Raw genomic sequence first — 20,933 nt, 5'->3', positions numbered from 1 at the left:
TCGTATGGGAATACGTCTATGCAGTTCACGGTTTATGATTAGCCTGGTCGTACAGCTTTAATAACACAGAGATATGTTTTTATACACAGCTTCCTCATGCCCGGCTGCCTCCAGGACAGCAAATAGGAAAGAATGGCTAACCCGGTAAGTTGCTTTATCTTGGTCAATTTGAAGGAGCGCAACCTGCCCAGGACCTTCGGGCACGCACTATAGTACTGGGCGATAAATATGAATGTTCGTCTGAATGCTTTGTTCATGAATCCCGCTAGTCTGCTCAGAACCTATCAGACTTGTTACGGTCTGCAGCCTGCGTGCCAGACCCTTCGCGAGTGTCTTGTAATCCACGTTACACAAGAATATCAGCATGTAGCCATTAACGCTTTTGAATTTTTTCTGCATTGTTACTCTTGCAAAATAGTACGGTATAGTCCTTGTAAACAGTACGAGACAGAAAGTCAAGTTCGTTTGCCTTCTTATTACATCATGTAACGCTGTTGCATGAAACCTCAAGAATTTTCGGTAGATCTCTGAAGTGAGGCCGTAAAGTCCGGGAGATTTTAGCGTCTGCAGGGCATAAATGGTCGCCTTGACTTCTTCAAGTGCAATTAGTCGCTAAACAAGAGCCCGCTCATCCTCACTGAGCTCAACAAAAGTCTCATTGATTACGCGGTTTAACGTGCCCACGATACACAGGCGATGAGGCGCGCCGTACTGGAGGGCTCCGGGTTAATTTTGACCACCTGGAGATCTTTAACGTGCGCCAAAATATTGACACACACGGGCGATTTGGCTTTTCACATTCACCAGAGAAGCGGCAACCGTGGCCGGGAAATAAATCCGTGCCATTTTCCTCAGCCTTAAGAAAAATCTAGAAGAATGGCCTAAAATCAGGCCCACCATCGGTACCTGGGTTGTCACTGAAAGCAACAAAAGTGTTGTTCCTTTCGTTGTGCCACATACACACTTCGGGGACTGGCCAGGAGTCGAGAGCTTTGATGGGCAGTGTGCCCGCTTCTTACAATTCGAAAAACAATGAATTAGACACGCAAATGCTGTAGAATATTGCGTACCGCGTGACACCCAAACGTGATGGCCCGTGAGTAGAACATGCGCACAACAGCTGTGCAAAGCGAAGCTGTGGCGTGTGCCAGTTTGCTCGCTGACGTAATTCGGGCCAGGTAACAAAGAAACGAAAGGAATAACTTAATAGTCATCGCTAGGCTTTTGCCTTCGAAGCACGTAAGCAGACCTAAGTGCCCGACAAATTTTTAATTATTCCAGCGCCACAGGCCTAACTAGGCCTTCCTTTTAGACCGAATAAATTCATTTCTTCTTCCTCCTCCGGAGTTCTTTTTGTTAAAAACACCTCTCGTAACAGGAATAAACCTCAGAGAGTTCAAAAGTGCTAGTTCTTTCAAACTAAACCAGGTGGCATTTTGCCTTCATGTCGCTCTAATGGGAGCCCACTTATGCAATCGTAATCAAGTATGCATATGCGCCCTAGATCACCCGCCGACCGAATGTGCAGAACTGTAATTATTCAGACGTCCTGTTTTGCAGGTTCAGACCTCCAGTTTTGGAGAAGATGGAGGTTGCACAAAAATACCACGAAATGCGTATATTAGACACAGTCTCCCCGTCCAGAGCAAGGCAGTAAAATTTAGGCGCCTCATCATAGGTTTGCCAAACTTTACCAGCGTTGGTGCATCTGTCCGTACTGATGACCACGAATGGCGCCGCACACGGCGAGCAATGTAATGGAAGTTGCACTATAAGGCCCAATAATAATCTTTGTTTATTATCAAGGAGTACATACAGAAGCGATAATGGGGCCGCCAGAGCCTACAGGTAGGCTTGTGTGGCGTCGCCCGGCAGCAATGGCCTTCACTTCTGTAAAAAACACTAATTGACAGTGGTAACTGAAGAGGAAGGTAAAAAAAGACAAGGAAACAAAAAAATAGAAGAAAAAAGGAGAAAAAGAGAGAAGACAAAAAATTAAAGGGAGGAAAGAAAAAAGGAAAGCAAACAACAACCAACATACAGAAGAGACGAAGACAAATAGACAAACGAATATGCAATAAATCAACATGGGTTTCAGCTACATGGATGGCATCTTCCTCATCACAAGAAAACAATTAGAGAATAAAGAAATAGCTACCAATCACCGCATACACATACATACTTCAGCATGTTTCTAATGTCAGCATAGCAGCACGGAAGTGTTTCCGCGTTGTTGAAGTTCGTCAGGCAATTCGTTGGCAATTCGTTGAAGATAGCAGGAACATAATATGGCCGCGCAGCCATTCCATAATGGGTACGGACCCTTGGCGTCATATATCGAGGTATGTGCCGCAGAGGTAGAGGTTTAACATTGGGAGTTCGGTAGTCCGTACACCAGAAATATTTTAGCACGACGATTTTCCTAAACAATGTATCGAATGATGGTAAACCACTTGCCTTAAAGGACACTGTCACAATTCAGCACGTGTGACTTATAAACAACACTTTTGGCTATGTTTTTTAAAATACTGTTAACTCTCTTTTTCCAGGCAGCGGAGCAGTTGAAAAAACAGCACATACCATAACGAAGAACACTATAACCCAAAGTTTGAGGTAGTATTTTTCGAACAGAGAAAGGCTGAACCAATTTTAAGTTGTACAGCATAAAGGCTGTAGTTCTAATCTTTTTACATATGTGAGCCATGTGTGTGTTCCACGAAAGATCCCCATCAAAATGTACACCTAGGTATTTACAGACTCGACTCGGACAGTACGGGCACAGGAGCAAGATGCACAATTTCATGAGTGTATTGTAATGAAGCAGTCGTTCGGCACTGTTTTCTGTCGATTTCGGAAACAAACTAACCAGGTTTTACAGGGTTCATTGTTATTTAATATGCTTCGAACCAATCCGCTACCCTTCTGGCATAGTCTTGAAGATTTGGGAGAGCGAGAGAATAACCAGAGTTGCCAGATACCAGCAGGGTGTCATCAGCGTATTGATAAATTTTCGAAGTTTTAAGAGCAGTAGCTAAGTAATTAACATACAAATTAAAAAAAAAGAGGTGACAAGATATACACTTGCGGAACACCTCTCTTAAGTCTGATACTATCACTCAGCATTGATCCAAGGAACACCACTTGAGAACGATCCCGAAGGTAATTTTGAAGCAGAGATAGAAATGGTCCGCGGAAGCCATAACGGTATTATTTAGTACAGAGTATACCATGGTTCACAGTATTAAACACTTTCTTAACATCAAGAAATAACCCAAACAAAATCTCATTCTGATCTATGCTGTTATGAAGGGTATCAGACAACTTTTCAAGTAACATCTGAGTGCCCGCACCGGAGATGAACCAGTATTGATGTTCACTCAGTAACTCATGTTTTGTTACAAAGGAAGTCATCACCTTATATGTGCTTTTCAAGAATTTAAGAAAAACAGGATACTACTGAAATAGGGCGGTAGTTTAAAGGGTCCTTTTTTTGCCGTTTTTATAGAGGGGAACCACGCGTGCGCACTTTAGACTGTCTGGCCAAGAGTAATGTTCAATTATGTTGTTCACTATAAACAAAATAACACCTTTTAAATACCCAATATTTCTGCAGACATCACCTATGTGTATGTTATCAAGTCCTAATGATTTGTTGCGGCTTAAACTACTGACTATGCAAAGGAGATCAGGCTCTGGCAAAAACGGGATAAATGCGGACAATGACACAAGATTTGGCAGTGTATTGTTACTTGCACACTGAACTGGATCGTTTTGTTCCAATGAACACGATTCATTGAATTTGTTGGCCAGGTCGAAAGTAGCGGAAACAAAGTTGCGTTCTATTGTGCTTTTTATAGACCGACGTTCGTTACCCCGTAATTGTTTAAGAAGGACCAAGTTTTAGTCATATTGCGACCTGACGCTTTGAACTGTTCGCTACAGAATTGCCTCTTTGACAAACGAATTTGCGCGGTCACTCTATTTCTCACTGTACGGAACTCGCTGCGCAGCGCGGTGTTGTCAGGGGCTCGGCGACAACTTGCCCAAAGCATATTTTTTTCTTTTATCAGTTCCTATACACCAGGAGTAAGCCATTGATGCTCAGCCCTCCGTTTTTTTTTTATTACTACCGTTTTCTTACACGCCTCCTTCTTCTGGCCTAAGATGCGAACGAAATTGTCATATGCAATGCCATTGTTATTATCTAGAATGAAAGAATTCCACTCAAAGATAGTAATTTGCTTGTCAATTTTTTTTATCCAAGATGGTGATAGTATGAGTATGATCCGACTGTAAAGATTTGGATTTGGTTAACTGACCCACAACAACGTAGTGATCTGCTAATTTCAGCATAATTACAGCCCCGGACGTACAAGAAAGGTCGGATGCTCGCTCGTTGACATGATCAATACATGTACTAGGCACGAGGTACCCACGCTGCTCCAACCCGTGTCTGTAATTGAGCTTATACCTACGCATAACCTTTTTTTTCAACGCTTCATATATATTTTAATTCAAGTACATATACAAACAATTAGAAATGCCTAACTATTTCTTCGATTTTTTGTGCGAACGTAATGGGGTTGAATGGGATCCTTTTTCATTAGCGCAACAGTGGGTTCTGTTGCTTCGAGTGTTTTTTTCTGCTGTTGCTTCCAATGAACATAGGTACCCGGTTCCAACAATCTTCACACGAAGTACGCAGTTATAAATTTTTCCGAACTTGGAAAAGTAAGTGTGCTCTTGCGCCGCAATTGAGCAGCACCAAGGCAACATTATACGCCAAGAACGGGGTTATACAATAACGTTAGTTTAGAGTGTGTATGGCGGTAGGAAAACTGCCTAATAATACTGTGTTAGATATAGGCGGGAGGGTCTGTTCGGAGAAATTCTGCGAAAAACTTTCTTATATCCAAAGATCCCTAGATAAGCACGTTTGTTAGGAAAGCTGTAAGAAAATAAGACATTCTGGAAAGCTTACCAGTTGCAGAACCTTTTTCAATCGGTAGGCTCGGGTACAGCATGCAGTATTCTCCTTCCTGGTATTCGCACATCTGGAGCTTTTTCCGCAACAATTCTGGCAGTGGCTCGTTAAATATCAACCTGGCTTCAATCTTGTTCCTACGTGTATTGAGAAGGATTCCTTTCAGACATGATGAAATGAAAAGCTGAGAAAGTTCCGCAAACAAGGTGCACGGGCTTCGCCCGTTTTCAGCAAACGCTGCGAGCGGTATTGCCTAAAAGAAAACTTTTTTTAGTGCACCACCAAAATCCGAGCCACATCACAAAATAACTTTACTCACATTTGTAACACACTTACACAGGTCAGCTATTTTCAATAGAGTGGCTTTTTTTTTTACTTTTTTCGACAGCGGTTTGTAGCTTTCAAGGGCTCCTCGACTTCGAATTGCGAGTTTGGAAAGTGCAATGCATTATTCGCAGTTTTCACTGGCGTCGGTGTCCCATTCTTGTTTGCTAATATCGCGCTTGCCTGATTACTGCACCCAGTGATGACTTTTGTGCTACTCATACTTGGGTTTCGAATGTATTTCGCCTTATAGGAGCCCCAATATTGGTTAGGTCAGCTCCGTCTATCTCTGTCGCACTCCTCTTAGCTTGGATCTGTTTGTCCTCTCTAGTTATGTGCGTGCAAAGCAGTCGCATCTGCTATTGTGCCATTTGAAAAAGATACGGACTCATTGTTTGCTGCCCAGTGCACGGCAGTGGAACGCTAATTGCCATCCCTGCCTTTTACTGCTTGATTTAGTATGACATATCTAAGTAATGTAAGGTAATCATTGATGCGCCATGCATCTTCTCTAACCTATCGTATTGTCACCGATTTTTTTATGTAAGCACAGAAGGCAACTCTCAATCTTCAGAACCTCATTGAAGAACTGCAACTAAGAATATTCTCGCAGTTTGTGTTTTTGTTGCGCAGCACTTAAGCGCCCGCTTCTGTAGTTTAACGGTGCCGTCGTCCCTCATTGTATCCGAGCGAACGCAGGGGACACCAAAGACAAACTAGAAAGAACGACTAGGAAAGAGCAGGAGGAAGGTATGGCACAAGTTTGAAGGGAATGGTGGTATGCCGAGACGGCGCGAGACATTCATCCCGTGGTGAAGCGCTGCTAGATAATCGAAAGAATGAATAGGCTATCGAAGATAGAGCCAGCAGGAAAGCGCAGGATGAAAGTACGGCGAAAGGCGCGAGAAAGGGTCCCCCCCGGAGGCGAGCTGCGGGAAAACGCCATTGTATGTCGGGCGCCTTTGTGCGTTCCCTAATGTGGGGATCACTTCGCGAGACCCAGCAAGTATGCGCCGTCACCCAGAAGACTGCAGTTTGCCCTGGGCACAAATTTCGGATTAGGAAGTAGCCTATTCGTCAACCAATGTTTCTGCAGTTCTTAACATTTTTGCACATTTCTTGCTCACTACGTTACAGTTAAAAACAACCTTTATATATCAGTTATTTTTAAACAGCCCAGAACAGCGATACTTTACTTCACTTTTTCGGGTAAATCCTACAGCATGCAATCTCAGGCAAGAAACTGCTGACATGCTTCCCTCTAGGAGCGCGCAAGTAGAGAGTCCCATCGCGTATGTGGCATTCGAATTTTCACTGCGATACCTATGGCATGGTACTGTGTTTTTATTTTGCCAATTTAAAGTGCTCGCCTGTCTATTTTCTTGGTGCAATCGTACGCGTATACTCACCTGCACTTCAGTATCTGCACCATATGAACGCGAGAGCCGAGAGCCGTCCTCATCTGTAAGATAATACGCAAAATGTCGTAAGTTGGTGCACTTGCCAAACTATCCTATGCTTTACCGCATTCTTAGTTGTGTGAAGAAGACTTCGCCGTACTTCGCAGATTAACGTATTTTTGCTACATACGGTTTCACAGCCGAAATCGGTTCTCCCACGACACCAACACCCTTGAATACACCCCCCTAATTCTACTACAGGTCTGAATGCGTTGTAGAAATAAATAACAGACTAGAATTTGCCTTCTTCTAAGAAATCACGTAAGTGCTTACAATTTGCAATTCCAGACACGATGCATACGAGAAGAGTTTCGCAAGGGATAAATAATTAATTTCCAGACAACTTTGTTTTTTATATTGTGTACAGTCTCTCTTTCTCGTTTACGTTTTTTGCTTCAGGGTAAGCCACCAGGCGAAATTGTGTTTATGTTAGTTTTCCATCAGTGGAAGAAGTGACTACTCCGTAAAGAGTGACCAAGCACCAAATCCGGTATGAAGATGTGAAGGCCTATGCTTATACAAAAGGAGACGTGAATATCTTTGCCAAGTACCACGATAGTGCTACAGTCGGTAGTGTACGGATTTTATAAGCCCACTACGCACGTACGGCGCTCACAAACTGCTGTTACAAAATATTTGTTTTTGTGGTGTGGTGAAATCTAGAAAAGGCTACTAAATAAAACTGAACGACAGCAGAAGAGGCTTTTTATACTGACCGCTTCGAAGACTCGAGGACGATAGAAGTCGCAGTCTTCATGATCGAGCGATATGTTTGGCTTGAAACTGACAGTATAATAGTGGCGTTCTGAAAACAAATATAGTAAACATGGAGTCAATGCAGGCTCATGCTGTCCGTCGCGCCCTTCTCTATTTGCGTGCGACCATGTGCCCTGCCGCTCAAAATCTCATCGTACGCGAAGGCGGCTATCCTAGAAGTACTGAAAAAGCATAAGAATATGCTGTCTTTTTTGCATCTGAACAACTAAAGCAATGAGAAACGTCTGCACACACGAGTCTTTTTTTCCGCTAAAGAGGGAATGTAAATAAGACCGTATTCAGCATGAACCAGCATGAAGGCAGCTTTAATCCATTTCTTATCAGCGAAGCTGCTGTTGCTTGAGGCTTGCATGGTACGCGGCGTGGTACACGGCGTAGTACGCGGCGTTGTATAAAGGGCATAGCCTAGCGAGGGGAGAGCAAGCCTTAAAGGGGCCATTCAGACAAAGCACAAGTTTGGTTCATTCGAAAGATTTCCTCGCTTGAATCATACTGACACCACCATTAACGCACACTTCGCTCAAATAAGCTATATAATTAGCAAAAAAGGGGGCGGTCATGCGACCTACTAGCTCATTTCCCGCAACAGAATCTATGATGTCATATGCCCAGCTGTGCGATTGTCTGAGGGCGGGAAAAACAAACGCAGATTAGGCAGGGCTCATAAGCTTGCCGAACGAGTTATCTGCGTTTAAATGTCATAAATATTAATTTTGCAGTAGTAAACATGGTACGGTAAAGAATTAAAGTTGCGAAAATACACTTAAGCATACAAGTGCCGATGCGCACTGCAGTAGGTGCTGGGCGCACTATGCTTGTTTTAGCTGCATAACTGACCGCCGCCTTGGAGTTGTCTTACACGACACTGGCCGTTCGGCGTAAGCAACGTTGTCTTACGTGGCCCTGTTCGTCGAGGATACCCCATGTTTCACGAAACGATTACTTTCTAGAGCAACAAAAACAAGCCAAGTGCAAATGCGGTCAAAAACAAAACAACGGCGGAGAACGGTCCGCTGCTGAGCATGGCAGCGCCATCTGGGAGAACTGACGGCAACCAAGGCTGCAGAGCCGAATGACGTAATAGAAATTTGTTTTAATGTGTGCACTTATGACTTCATGGCCAACATGACGGAAACACACCATGTAGCAGGAGAATCAAAATTTTGACATAATTTGATTGATTTCTTAGTCAAGACAGCATCATTTGCTGCCGGGCAAGCGTTGCGCGCGTTACATAACACTAAATCTTTCGAATAAAAAAAATTGTATTTTGTCTGTATGGCCCCTTTAAGCGCAGACGGAGAGGGAGAGCAAGCGCCAAGCACAGGTGTACCGTAATGGGGAGAGGGGAAGTTGGCGCCAAGCGAAGGTGGGCGGAGTCACGAACAAGACGTGCGGAGTCAGCTATTTGGAGAACTCGCTTCCAACATATGGTTCGGAAAATAGGTAAAGTTGCGCGCTCTTTGGAAGGAGCCGCGCATCGGGAGCGCCAGCCAGAGGGAGTGGGTTGAAAGGCCGGGCATCACGGTAGAATCTAGAAGCCCGCGCAAGATATACGGAAGCCATGCAGAAGCTCACAAATAATCGCTCAACCAGAGCTAGTTTGTGCAAATCGAGCTGCTGGCATCGAGACTTTTATGAAGTTTAGTCTTGCGATAGGGAATGCCAGCCAGCTTCTCTGAAAATATCATCGTACTCGATGTTAAGTAAGGGAAGCTGGGTTATTGTTTAACAATGACGTGAAACAGCGTTAGCAGTTCTAAGAGCCTGTTCGGAAAATTTTTATCCGTGAAAACACGTAGGCTACTGCATTCTATGCAGTCAGTGACATTAAAAAACAATTGTTTTTCAGGTTTTTTATTTTAATGCGCGGGAGATATGGACGTGATGTCCTTGCACCTAGATATTTCTGTTATTTGGATTCATTAAAGAAAATCTAACTAGTATGCCTTCAAATATTTGTGAGCTGTGTAAAAGTGTGCTTCAAGAAAAAAAATCTGCTATTCTCCGTTTTTGTAGAAATGCAGGCCGTTATACGGTTTATCGCCGTCTTCACCATTTTTTGTTTCGCATTTTCAGAGCTTTCTGCAGACTTTTTCGTTTATTCTTCGGCTGTTGTGGAAGTCTCTTAAGATGCATATTTTTGATTTTGTCAGATCATTTTTGTTAAATTTCATTTTTTCTATTTTTCGTACATCTTGGTTTTTCAACATTCCCTCCTACCAATTATCGCCATTTGCGCTATCATAACGATTAGAGGTTGAAGTTCCGTTAAATCTGCATCTTTTCGAAAATGCATGGCGTTACACTGTTCGCAATTTCTACCTATTATATTTTGATTTTGAGCGTTCTTTTGCGGGCTTTTTTTTTTCGGGTTTACGGGGAGATGTATAACATGGTTATTTCTATTCTGTCAGGTAATCTTTCCTAAAATGTTTTCCCCCCTTCTTTTTTATTTTGTGGTTTCTCAAAAGGCCGTCCAACGGATTATCTCTCTTTACCGTACTATAACGATTTCGGGTGGAACTTTCGCCAAATCTCCATTTTTGTAGAAATACAGGGCGTTACACAGTTGGCAATTCTGGCATTTCTTATTTTGTGTTTCGAGGGCTGCTTTGAGAACTTTTTGTGGATTTTTTGGTTTTGTGGGGAGATCCATAAGATGCATATTTTTGAATTTGTCCGATGGTTTTTGTTACACATTTGTTTCTTTCTTTTGTATTTTTTATTTTTGATAATTTTGTCGGATCAATTATCTCCATTTTCGCTACTATAACGATGAAAAGTGGAACTTCCGCCAAGCCTGCATTTTTGTGGAAATGAAGGGTGTTACGTGGTTTTCCGTCTTTATCACCATTTATTTCGTATCTCGACCGTGCTTTGGAAGACTTTTACCGTTAATTATTTGTTATTTGGGGAGAATATTGATCGCTTGACTGTACGGTTTAATGCGCCAACGCAAAGCAGGCGATGAGGCGCACCGGAGGGGAGGGCAACGGATTAATGTTGACCACCTGGGGATCTTTAACGTGCGCCGAAATCTCGTACACACGGGCGTTTCTACCCTGGGGGAGATGTACAGGATCCGTGTTTTCGATTTTGTCGGATAATTTTTGTTAAAAGTTATGATTTCTCTTAATTCTTGCTTTTTGAAAATTCTATCCGATGAATTTCCTCCAGTTACACCATTATAGCGAATAAACGTGGAACTTCCCGCAAATCTGCATTTCTGTGGAAATATAAGGCTCTACATGGTTCGCAATGCCGCCATTTTTAATGCCTATCATTCTTTGCCGATTATCCCCATTGCCAGGATTGTGTAACGCCCTGCATTACCGCAGTAATGCAGATTTGGCGGAAGTTCCAGCCATTTTCGTTAAAATATCGGAAATAGGCCTAATTAGTCGAGCACGATTTTCAACATTCAAAAACTAAGAAAAATATAAATGTAGTGAAGATGGCGAACAGTGTAACCCCTTGCATTTTCACAAAAATGTATATTTCGTGGAGGTTTCCCCTTTAACCGTTATATAATAGCGCAAATTGTGATAAATTGGTCGAACAAAATTTTGAAAAGCCAGGAAATAAAATAGAAAAAAAAATATTGCAAATGGCGAACCTTGCCACGGTATGCATTTCCACAAAATGCAGATGTCGCGGAAGTTCTACCTTTAATCGTTATAATAGCTTAGATGAACAAAATTTTGAAAAGTCATAAGATAAGAAAAATACAAGAAATAGCGAAAATGGCGATCAGTATACCCTTTATTTGCACATGCAGATTCCCGGAAGTAACATTTGCAATCCGTATAATAGCCTAAGTGGAGATAATTGGGCGGACAGAACGTAGAAAAACCACAACATTTGGCTGCAAAGAACCAACACTCTAGACTCGCGGCATAAGAATGGTAAACATTAGGAGACAATTGTCTGAATTTGTGCAGATTTGTATTTCGTATTTTGAGCGCTGTTTCGCGGACTTTCACCGTGTATTCTTCGGTTTTTTTCGAGAGATGTACGAGATGTATATTTGCGGTTTTGTCAGATATTTTGTTTTTTATGTTTTCTTATTTCTGATTTTATTATTTTTTGGTTTTTCAAAATTTCGTCCAACCAATAATCTGCATTTACGCTTTTTATCAAAGGTGGATCTTATTAAAGGTGGGACTTCTGCCAAATCTTCATTTTGTGGAAAGGCGTAGCATTACACGGTCCAGGTTGTGAGGACACTCGGCGAAGAATGCTGTGCATTAGAAAGCGTAACAGAGATGCTCTTTCAATACCCCGTGAGGCTTTTGCATAGAAACTTCCATTGTACTTGCATATAAAACATTGGCCGCGTAGCTGTCACTTTCGTTGCAAATGTCGATGAAAGACGATAGTCTTCTGGCGCCCCTGGCAAGTAAATGTTTCCCTATCGCTGCTCTGTCCCGCTCACCTCTCATGCTGTTCGTCTCCCATCTCGTTCCTCCCAAGATGATACACTAGAGGTTTAATGAAGTCAATTTACATTTACCACGTTCCACTGCTCCAAGTCGGGCGCCTCAATTCCAGCGCCGCCGTACTGCGGAGACTCGCGTGAATCGAGGCAGCCTACTCCAACGTTTATATAACGACGTTTCCCTACTCCACGATCGTTCCAAGCGGAACGTTGAACCTATCTAGTGGAAACTTTTGTTGCTGTTGCCGTCTGTTTTTTTTATTGCCGCCAGGTAGCGCGGGCAACAGCAAGCGACGGTTTTCTGCAGTTGATGTAGTATTTTATTTGCTAGAGCAAAGACCAAGCACCCGTGAATTTTTTATTAAAGGAACACTGCACATATCACACATGCATTCATTTTCTGCCTCATACTTGCGTAATGTCTTGTTCTTGTTCAATAATAAAAAAAGCTGACAACTATGAACCTTAACCCGGACTTAGACGTCTAGATTTTGCTCTGGGTATTTAAGACCATTGCGCTGTCTCAGTTCCGCTTTGGCCGGATTAATCGAGTCACAGACAGACAGAGAGAGCGACATACAGACAGACCGAAATTTCTGCGTTTAAATATCCCAAGAATGACTATCGTCTTTACAAAAATTGGCTGGCGATTTGGGCGCAGCAGCAGTGCGCTGAGGCAGCACGTACTCGTTGGTTGTCTCGACGGCAGCGATGATGAGCCTCTGCGTCGGCGGCGCGAAGTGCGTCTCCGGAATGGACCGCGACCAGCTTCTTAGGCAGGGAACGCCCACCACCTTCACGCGCACGCCCCCCTCACGTTTTCGCCAGCGTCGCGCAGACGAGGGTCTCTTGCTGGCACACCATACTGCCCCCCCCCCCTCCCATACCGCACACTTTCGGAGAGCGCTCTCTCCGCCCCGGCAACCCGCCCTCCCCTCACAATTTCGCGACACTCTGCTGCTTTGCTTTCTTTCACTATTCGCTCTCTCTCTTTCTTGCCATATTTTACTCGGCTACGACTACGACGCGGCTCAGCCCAGAGACGGCCGCCAAAGGGCTGCGCCCTAGAATTCGTTACAACAATGTCGTTACCCGGCAAGCCGTTTGGACGCTTCCCTCTTCTCTTATAATACTCACTCAGTGTGCACTTGTCGGATATATATACTTTCTCCCAGTCCTTCCATGGACACCTACATTGTTGTTTTCCGTCGTAGATGACACAGTATGAAAATGTTTCGTGACAGTTGTTCGCGCCGCACTTTCCTGAGTGAAGGGACGAAAGAACGGGGAACAGTTATACTTGACGTGTAAAAATAAAATGTTACTACTTCCCTTTCGCTGTCGTGATATTCCCGTATGACTGAAAATAGGCTGCCGGATGGTGCTTCTTAAAATTCAAAACATCGAAAGCAGAACACCTGCGCTTTGTTTATGCTACTGTCGCCGAAAGCTCGTGAAAATTGTGCCCGCGTGTAAAGCGTTTCAAAATCCACTTAACGCACTGCGTTTAAAGTATTGTGGACAGCAAAAACTTTTTGGAGTAGTCTCCCATTCTTAAAATTTTATTCCCCTTATTCCTGCGTTCTGACCACGAAACGTTTCATTGATTGTTATTTTTGCGTAATCCTATCCTTCCTCCTGCGATCTCAACTTGTGGCCAGGTTCACTCTGCAGCGGGAGCTTTGAAACACGGGGCGCTATACATACGCGAACATATGCAGTGCAGGTCATGTCGCCGCTGATCCTATAATGAGGCTGATCCTTTAACTTGGGAAAGCACGGCGGCGTATGTGGAGAGACGGGACTGAGCCAACCAAAAAAACATCTGTGACTCGAAGTGTGTGCAGCCTGCTTTGGGTTCAATCATGGGGCCAGCAAGGCAAGGTACAACGTTCTCTCACCTGAGCATTTTCCATCTAACAAATGTTCGTGAACCCTGCAACGGCAGTTGATTTTTTTGTCTCGAACCTCACAGTACTCGTCTGATCGGCAGGCCTTTTTTTCTTCATCGTCGCAAGGGCGTTCCTTATAAACAACTGAAAGACAGAAAACAAACACTTGTCATTTAATCTCGGAATTCAAGGAAACTCGGTAAAAACGAGTGCAGTATAAACAAAAATTGGAACGGGGCAGGGTTAAGGAACTGTGTTGGCAAGCTCGCTTAGCGTGGGCCTGATCTCTCTCTGTCTATTACATACCCTTGCACGAGATGCCGTCCTCTGCAATTTCCCGGTCTGTAGGGCATCGACATTGGTAGGCTGTACTGCTTCCTGGCGTTGGATGGCATCCGTTAGGACAAATAAGTTTTGTTTCTTTCGCAGAACAGGCGTCTGTTGAAGAAAAGAAACAGGCACCAATCTTGAGTGAAAAGAATCAACACCACTATAGCGAGATGCTCTGTAAGACATATTTGACATTGTTTCGCCGGGCGGTCATTGGTTTCACGCAGAACGTGCGGCCCTTAAACGAGCTAACGCACTTGCAAAACTTCGGCTACTCGTGCGTCGACTACTATAGGTGCCGCAAGTGAACACCATCACCAGGACCATTGGATAATAAAACGGGATACCTTATCATCCTATCTTCGCCCTCACTATCTCTGTTCGAAGAGAAATGTTAAAGCCCCGACAACATTTTTCTCTGTTTTTTTTTTTTTTTTCAGAACTGCAGAATTATTTTAGAACAAAGTCAGTAGGCATGTCGAGAGTTTAAACGACGTCGTTACGAAATGCCCAAGACAAATATTGGGCTACAGGCTTCATGCGCTGTCCAGGCGGCGCTGCACGACAGGAGGCCAAACCTACTTCCAGTTAGTACAAAGCTGCGGGGTTCCATAGCCGCCTCTAGTGTTCACAGAAGCGACATGGGCGCGGTAGTACCGATTTTTTCTTTTTGCGAAATGGTCTACAGCCCATCCCCGGCGCGTCCGATTTCTTCCGGCGTTCGACCTGGCAAAAGGGGAAGAAGCTAGAAGCTTTGCAACGCTAAATAAGTTTATATCTTGGAGGAAGCTGCTGAAACGGCGATGGCGATCTGCCACTCCCAGGTTTAGCGATGATCCTATGAAGTGGAATTTGAGGTGGGAGATCTATGTGTAAATTAATACACTTGGTGACAAAGACGTTTGAACAACCGCCGATCAAAAACCATAAAACCAACGCAATCGGCGACGATTGTGCGGAAAATTCAGCGAGTCTGGTGGCCCGCACGGTGTCGTCTGCTGCGGTACGCCACGCTTTTGCGTACCTGTGGACTTCTGAGTGCACTTTCATTAAACGGTGCTGGTTTCGGGCGCCGTTACGACTGCGTGGTTCAGCGCTGGCTGACATTTTTATTGTACCGTGGATTCGAGTAAAAATGAAGCGATGGTCAGAAGCCTGATATCTATTTTGTGATTCCGAAAGCAGGGGCCATGGAACAAAGCGGTCGAGCGAACTGAGTGGCCCTTCTGTTTCCTTGTTTGCTCGCACTGTATTCAAGTGCGATCTTGCCTCATCTATCCCAATTAGCGCTTAGTAGACTAGAACAGGGGTCAGCAACCTTAATTAAGAGGTGGAAGGCCAAGTTGCATGAAGCCGACACGCCGCAGTGCCGGATAAAAATCGGGTGGGAGGGGGCGTGAAGGGGGGCTTTGCAGGCAAATAGAAAACATTCAGTGAGTTCACAACAATATTTGACAATAATTGACAATAACCCGACTAAATGAGAAGATGGGGGGCCATGCGAACTGGAAGCGACCAATTTCATTTTCTTGTCTTCCATCTAACCCTATTTGAGGTCAAATCTGGCGTGTCTTCCTTGAAATAGAAAGTGGCAGGCGCGGAAGTATGGGAAGGAGTATGGGTATTTTTGATTTGATCAGGTCATGTTTGTTAAAATTTTATTTTCTTTCTATTTTTTCTATTTCTCGGTATTTCAAAATTCTGTCCTACAAATTACCTCCATTATAACCTAGCAATCCTGTTGTTTAAGTCACTACATAACATGGTACCTCTGAATTTTTTCACCCGGTCAAGTCGTGTTAACGTAAATTCCACTAGGTTTGCCTCTAATCATAATTTGCTGTTACCTAATGCACACTCTAATTATGGAAAACAAACTGCCAATTTTTCCGCTTTCGTGTTTTGGAATTCCCTGCCAACTAACATTAAACTCTCTTCGTCGTTGCATATATTTAAAAGAGGTCTTCTTGAATTTTTTCTACAGCCGTAACCACATTGTCTCTTGTAATTGTCAATATGCAACTACCGGTCTTCTGTTACCGTTGACTATGTGTTAATTTTGTTGATTTATTTAATCTACTGCCAATATTTCATGTACCATTGACTATGCGCTTACTCACAGGAGGTCCCCTTTCAGCCCTTGGCTCTGGGACCTCCTTCTGTATTGTCACTCATGTATACATGATCAACGAACAAATAAACTCTTTTTCTGATTCTGAAAAAAAAAAAAAATAATAAGTATTACAGGTAGAACTTCCGCCATATCAGATTTTTGTGAAAACGCATGGTTTTTCGCCTTTTTCGCAATATTTCAATGATTATTTTGGACGTTCTTTCGTAGACTTTTTTTTATTCTTCGGTATTGTGGGGAGATGAATAATAATAATAATAATAATAATAATAGGTTTTAGATTTTTTCAGAGCCTTTTCGTTAATTTTTCTTTGTATTCTTGCTTACTCTAATGTTTTTTAAAGTTTGTTCGAACACTTAACTGTATTTATGCTATTATAATGATTAAAGGTGGAATTTCCCGCAAACCAGTATTTTTGTGGAAATGCAGGGCGTTACACTGCTCGCCATCTCGCTATTTTTTATTTCGTATTTTGAGCGTTGTTTTGCGTACTTTTTGTTTATTATGCGGTTTTTGCGGGAGATGTATCAGGCGCATATTTTTTATTTTGTCAGAGAATTTTTGATAAAATATTATTTCTTCTAATTTTTTTATATTTTATTTTAAAAATTTTTTGAGACCAATGTTGTCATTTACGCTATTATAACGATTAAAGGTTCAACTTCCGCCAAATCCCCATTTTTGTGGAAATCCAGGGCGTTACTGGGTCCCGGCTGTGGGGACACTAGGCCAGAAAATACGCATTAAAAAAAGTCGGAATGCGCTAGCAACAGACTTCGGAAAACCTTTTGTTTGAAAGTCTAGCTTCAACTTGATATGACGAAGTAAAGTTGATGCTTAGAAAGGGAGGTGTGCTACATCATTAAGGGTGATAGAAAAAGTTACTGCACCCTTTAGGATAATAATGCATTTTAATGCCAGAGAGTGATTACGCAACCAGGCATCTAATACATACATACATGCGTACATGCATGCATACATACATACATTCATATATACATACATACACACATACATACATACATACATACATACATACATACATACATACATACATACATACATACATACATACATACATACATACATACATACATACATCGACGCGTGCATACATACATACATGGATATTTTCAATTTGTGGCCATTTGGTGTTCTCTGCCCGGCAGGCATATCAAAGCAATTTACGACCAGCACAGACAGGGGACACCACTGACAAAAAGAATCTTACCTTGACATTTTCCTTGCGCATTCATGACGCTACCTGGCGAGCAGTAAGTACCGCTTTCGGGCTCTCCTAGAAACCGAGTGAAAAAATATGTATCGGTGTGCCTTTCGATATGATCAGACGAAAATAAGGGGAGATGATTCTTGATTGAAACAAACAGTGTTTAATGCGGTTCATCTTTGTTCCGAACCCGACTGCTGTTTTTTCGGCTTAAGTCGTAAATACGAGCGGTCAATGTTTTCGGCAGCGCGTCAACCTGATTGCACGCCCTATTAGCACCGTACCCACTTGCCGGTATGCCGCATTGTGGGGAATTATAACGGTTGACTCAAAAATATTTAACGGTCGCCACATCTAGGAGTAATTCACGATTAAACTTTGGTAGCCAAGGAAACAGATTGCTAAAAGATTCCGGATTAGAGACGGCACACGTTACGACAAGACACTTTTAATATAGGTGGACTCAGTAGCTACGCAATGAGTAACGCAACCCGTGCCTCCAGACTACCAGAAGAAGGAAGTGGGTCGCCAAAGCGATGCGACAGCTGACGCGATGCTTGAGTTACTGCTTCAGGACTCTGATATTCTGCACACAGTTTTTCTTAATATTCGCGCACCAGTAGTTGCTGACGAACTAAAGAAATCGCCACAGTTAGCTGAACAGGCCGCGCGGCTAGTATTGCACATGCGACTATGCAAATGCATAACCTTACGATATTTTACGGAGCCCACAGTTGCGGCTACCTGTGACCGTTAAAGTTACATTAACGTTACATTACAATTTATGACGCCAGAGTCGCCGCGTATGCATTGGCTTCGTCGGTAAGAGAACTGCTTCGTTTTTACAACAGGCCTGTGCGCCACACAGTGGAGCTTTGCTTTATACTAATAAATCGTTACGAAAGTGACTTACTAACAATCTAATAATGAAGTGTAAGCTTAAATTCGTGGCAAAAAATAGTAATCGTACTTGTACAGTCAGTTTCGTTCCATCCCTGGCAGCAGCGAGGATCCTTTCCGAGCACACGCTTTTCACAGAGTTCTTTGCAGGTAACTGTTGGTTTCAGGCACGTGGTCGCTACAAGAAAAACGTTAGACGAGCAGAAAAGGGTCAGCCACGTCACACTGTGAAAGTTTTTACTGTATTTTTTTTTAATTTTACCAATAATTATTTTTACATTATCTAATGGTGCTCTTTGTCACTCTCTTTCGAAATGCTATCTTGAAATTAACATAAATCGAAATAGCGACAAAGACGTTAGATGACCCTAGAGTTAAACTAAATGCAAGTTTCAGGCACAATCTACCAAATTGCCTTTATTTTAAATGTAGCTAAGGCTATGTTCAGACTACCGACGTAACAGCCATATCGTGCGCTATGAACGTAAAAAAAAACGGCTTTTTACGCAGTGCGGGTGGCTGAGATGTCAAATGACGTCATAATTTAAAGATATTACGACAGTTTCGACGACAGTCTGAACCCGGCCTAACGCTGCTCTAGGAGTAAATGTAGCTAGGCTGAAGCATAACCCTGTTCGGGGCCAAGGGGACGTAAGGCCAGAGCATAACCGTTTTCCGAGCCAATGCAAACCCGGATTCTAGTCGAATGAGGACGTGAGATTGGCACATGCCCGGCTGTGCCCCAAATGGGAAGAGAATTGTAGATGTGCATAGTAACTCTTTAGACAATGGGATTTTTGGTACAGTCGTAGTCATGCCCACAGTCCCACCGGTACCGACGCCGAATTCTTGGCAGAACTGGCGGTGTACCATATACCGCTTCAACATCATGGTGGTAGTGTACAGGTGCGGTCGTAAGTAAATAGAGCAAGCACTCGTGAATATCACAAAATATTTCTCTTACTGGCTTTATGACAGCCATTAAAGGTTTATAGGAAGCTTTTTCGATTACAAGGAACTCCTCTAAACGCACACCGATGCATCTAGACAGTCTCCGGAAGAAGGAATTCCTTTACATTTACGAGACCGTGTTCCAATTAATTTTGACGGCACCTGTACATTGAGAAGTTACAGCAATCTACAGTGCCAAAGCAGGCGCGGATTGTTACACTGACCAAACAGTGGTTCAGTATTCAGCGACTTTAGTCACCAGATATTTCGTCTCTATCGTTATGCTAGTAGCTCACACAATAATAGCAACTTGTCAGAAAAATGAATTTTGTTAAAATGATTTTTTATGTAAGAATCCGAAGAATACAAATATTCTCGCGATATAGAGACATTTAGGAAAACCTAGTTATAAAGCTAGTTATTACGAGTTCGAAAATGCGAAAAACGGACGAATCAAGTACTTACGAACACACTTCTTTTTGACAGAGTCCCATATCGACCAGTCACCGCAAACACATCGTGGCCCTTGTGCTGGACCCGTGGGAATCACAATTTCTCCTCCTTTCTCCTCGCAATCCTGCCGGTAAAACTTGTCCACCACTGCAACAGTAACCGAAACATCGCTCTGAAGTGCCAAACTAAACCATTCTTGTTTTTCAATACTGAGACAGAAGAAATCGTGAACCCCTTTCTCATTTGGCCAAACTCGCACAAAATTCTGATGAAACACAGTGAACTTGACTGTTTTATTCCCACTTTTATCCCTCACTTTCTAAGTTTTAGTTGAGAAAACCACAATCGGATCTCGCCGCCTGGGTGGAGAGAGAGAGAAGAAACATTTATTAGAGCAGACGGTGGTGGTTGAGCCGTCACTCGGTGGGGTGGGTTCACCTCAGTCCAGGTACCCTTGGGCCTTGGCTGCAGCCCTGGCACGGGTGACCAGAAAGATCTGGTCAGCGTGATGGGAGCTGGTCAGCAGGCCCTCCCACTGCTCTGGGGAAGGCGATGGGGTGTTTTGACAGGCCCACACCATGTGGTAGGTAGTATTAAGAGAGGTGCAGAATTGGCAGGTGACGGTGTATTGGGTAGGGGAGATAGCGTGGAGGATGGGTGCGTTGTAATATGTGTTTGTTTGTAATCGACGCCAGATGACTGCTTCCTCCTTGGTTAGTTGAGGGTGAGGTTGAGGCAAAGTGAGGCGAAGGTTGCGATAATGGTGCAGGATGTCGTGGTAGTGTGACGGAACAGCGGGAGTTGGAGGAGGCTGGACCGTAGGTTCTGTTCCTGAGGGAAATGCCCGGTGTGGAAGGGCGCGGGCAGCGGCGTGAGCCGCCTCATTTCCCTAGAGGGACGAGTGGCCAGGGGTCCAGACTATGTACAGGTCGGGGAGGGGATTGATTGATGCGAGTATGCGTAATGCAGGAAGTGAGATGCGTCCACGTTGAATGTTACGGCAGGCTTGCTGGGAATCTGTTATTATTGTAAGGTATTCGGAGCCAGTTGTAGCGGCGATG

At 43.5% G+C, this 20,933-nt stretch overlaps 1 protein-coding gene across 7 annotated transcripts in view; it reads right to left on the bottom strand.

Moving 5' to 3' along the window:
- The window catches only part of LOC144178986 (glycoprotein antigen BM86-like), a 77,549-nt gene that overhangs the window by 18,545 nt on the left and 38,071 nt on the right, over positions 1-20,933 (bottom strand). For 6 of the 7 annotated variants that reach the window (XM_077707143.1, XM_077707139.1, XM_077707141.1 and 3 more), the window contains 9 exons: positions 19,885-20,019; positions 18,539-18,646; positions 17,572-17,637; positions 14,185-14,316; positions 13,888-14,022; positions 13,124-13,249; positions 7,485-7,573; positions 6,718-6,770; positions 4,982-5,121 (listed from right to left, as the gene is read on the bottom strand). In XM_077707143.1, coding sequence (XP_077563269.1) covers positions 4,982-5,121; positions 6,718-6,770; positions 7,485-7,573; positions 13,124-13,249; positions 13,888-14,022; positions 14,185-14,316; positions 17,572-17,637; positions 18,539-18,646; positions 19,885-20,019 — 984 coding nt within the window. The remainder of the gene's footprint in view (positions 1-4,981; positions 5,122-6,717; positions 6,771-7,484; positions 7,574-13,123; positions 13,250-13,887; positions 14,023-14,184; positions 14,317-17,571; positions 17,638-18,538; positions 18,647-19,884; positions 20,020-20,933) is intronic. The other variant, XM_077707142.1, reaches the window with a different exon arrangement.

The sequence above is a fragment of the Haemaphysalis longicornis genome, unplaced genomic scaffold (genome assembly GCF_048455015.1).
Source record: "Haemaphysalis longicornis isolate Haplotype H1 unplaced genomic scaffold, Haemaphysalis longicornis Haplotype H1 scaffold_4, whole genome shotgun sequence".
Lineage (NCBI taxonomy): Eukaryota > Metazoa > Arthropoda > Arachnida > Ixodida > Ixodidae > Haemaphysalis > Haemaphysalis longicornis.
Note: the sequence above shows the minus strand (reverse complement) of the source record. Positions and strands in the feature narration are given on the sequence as shown.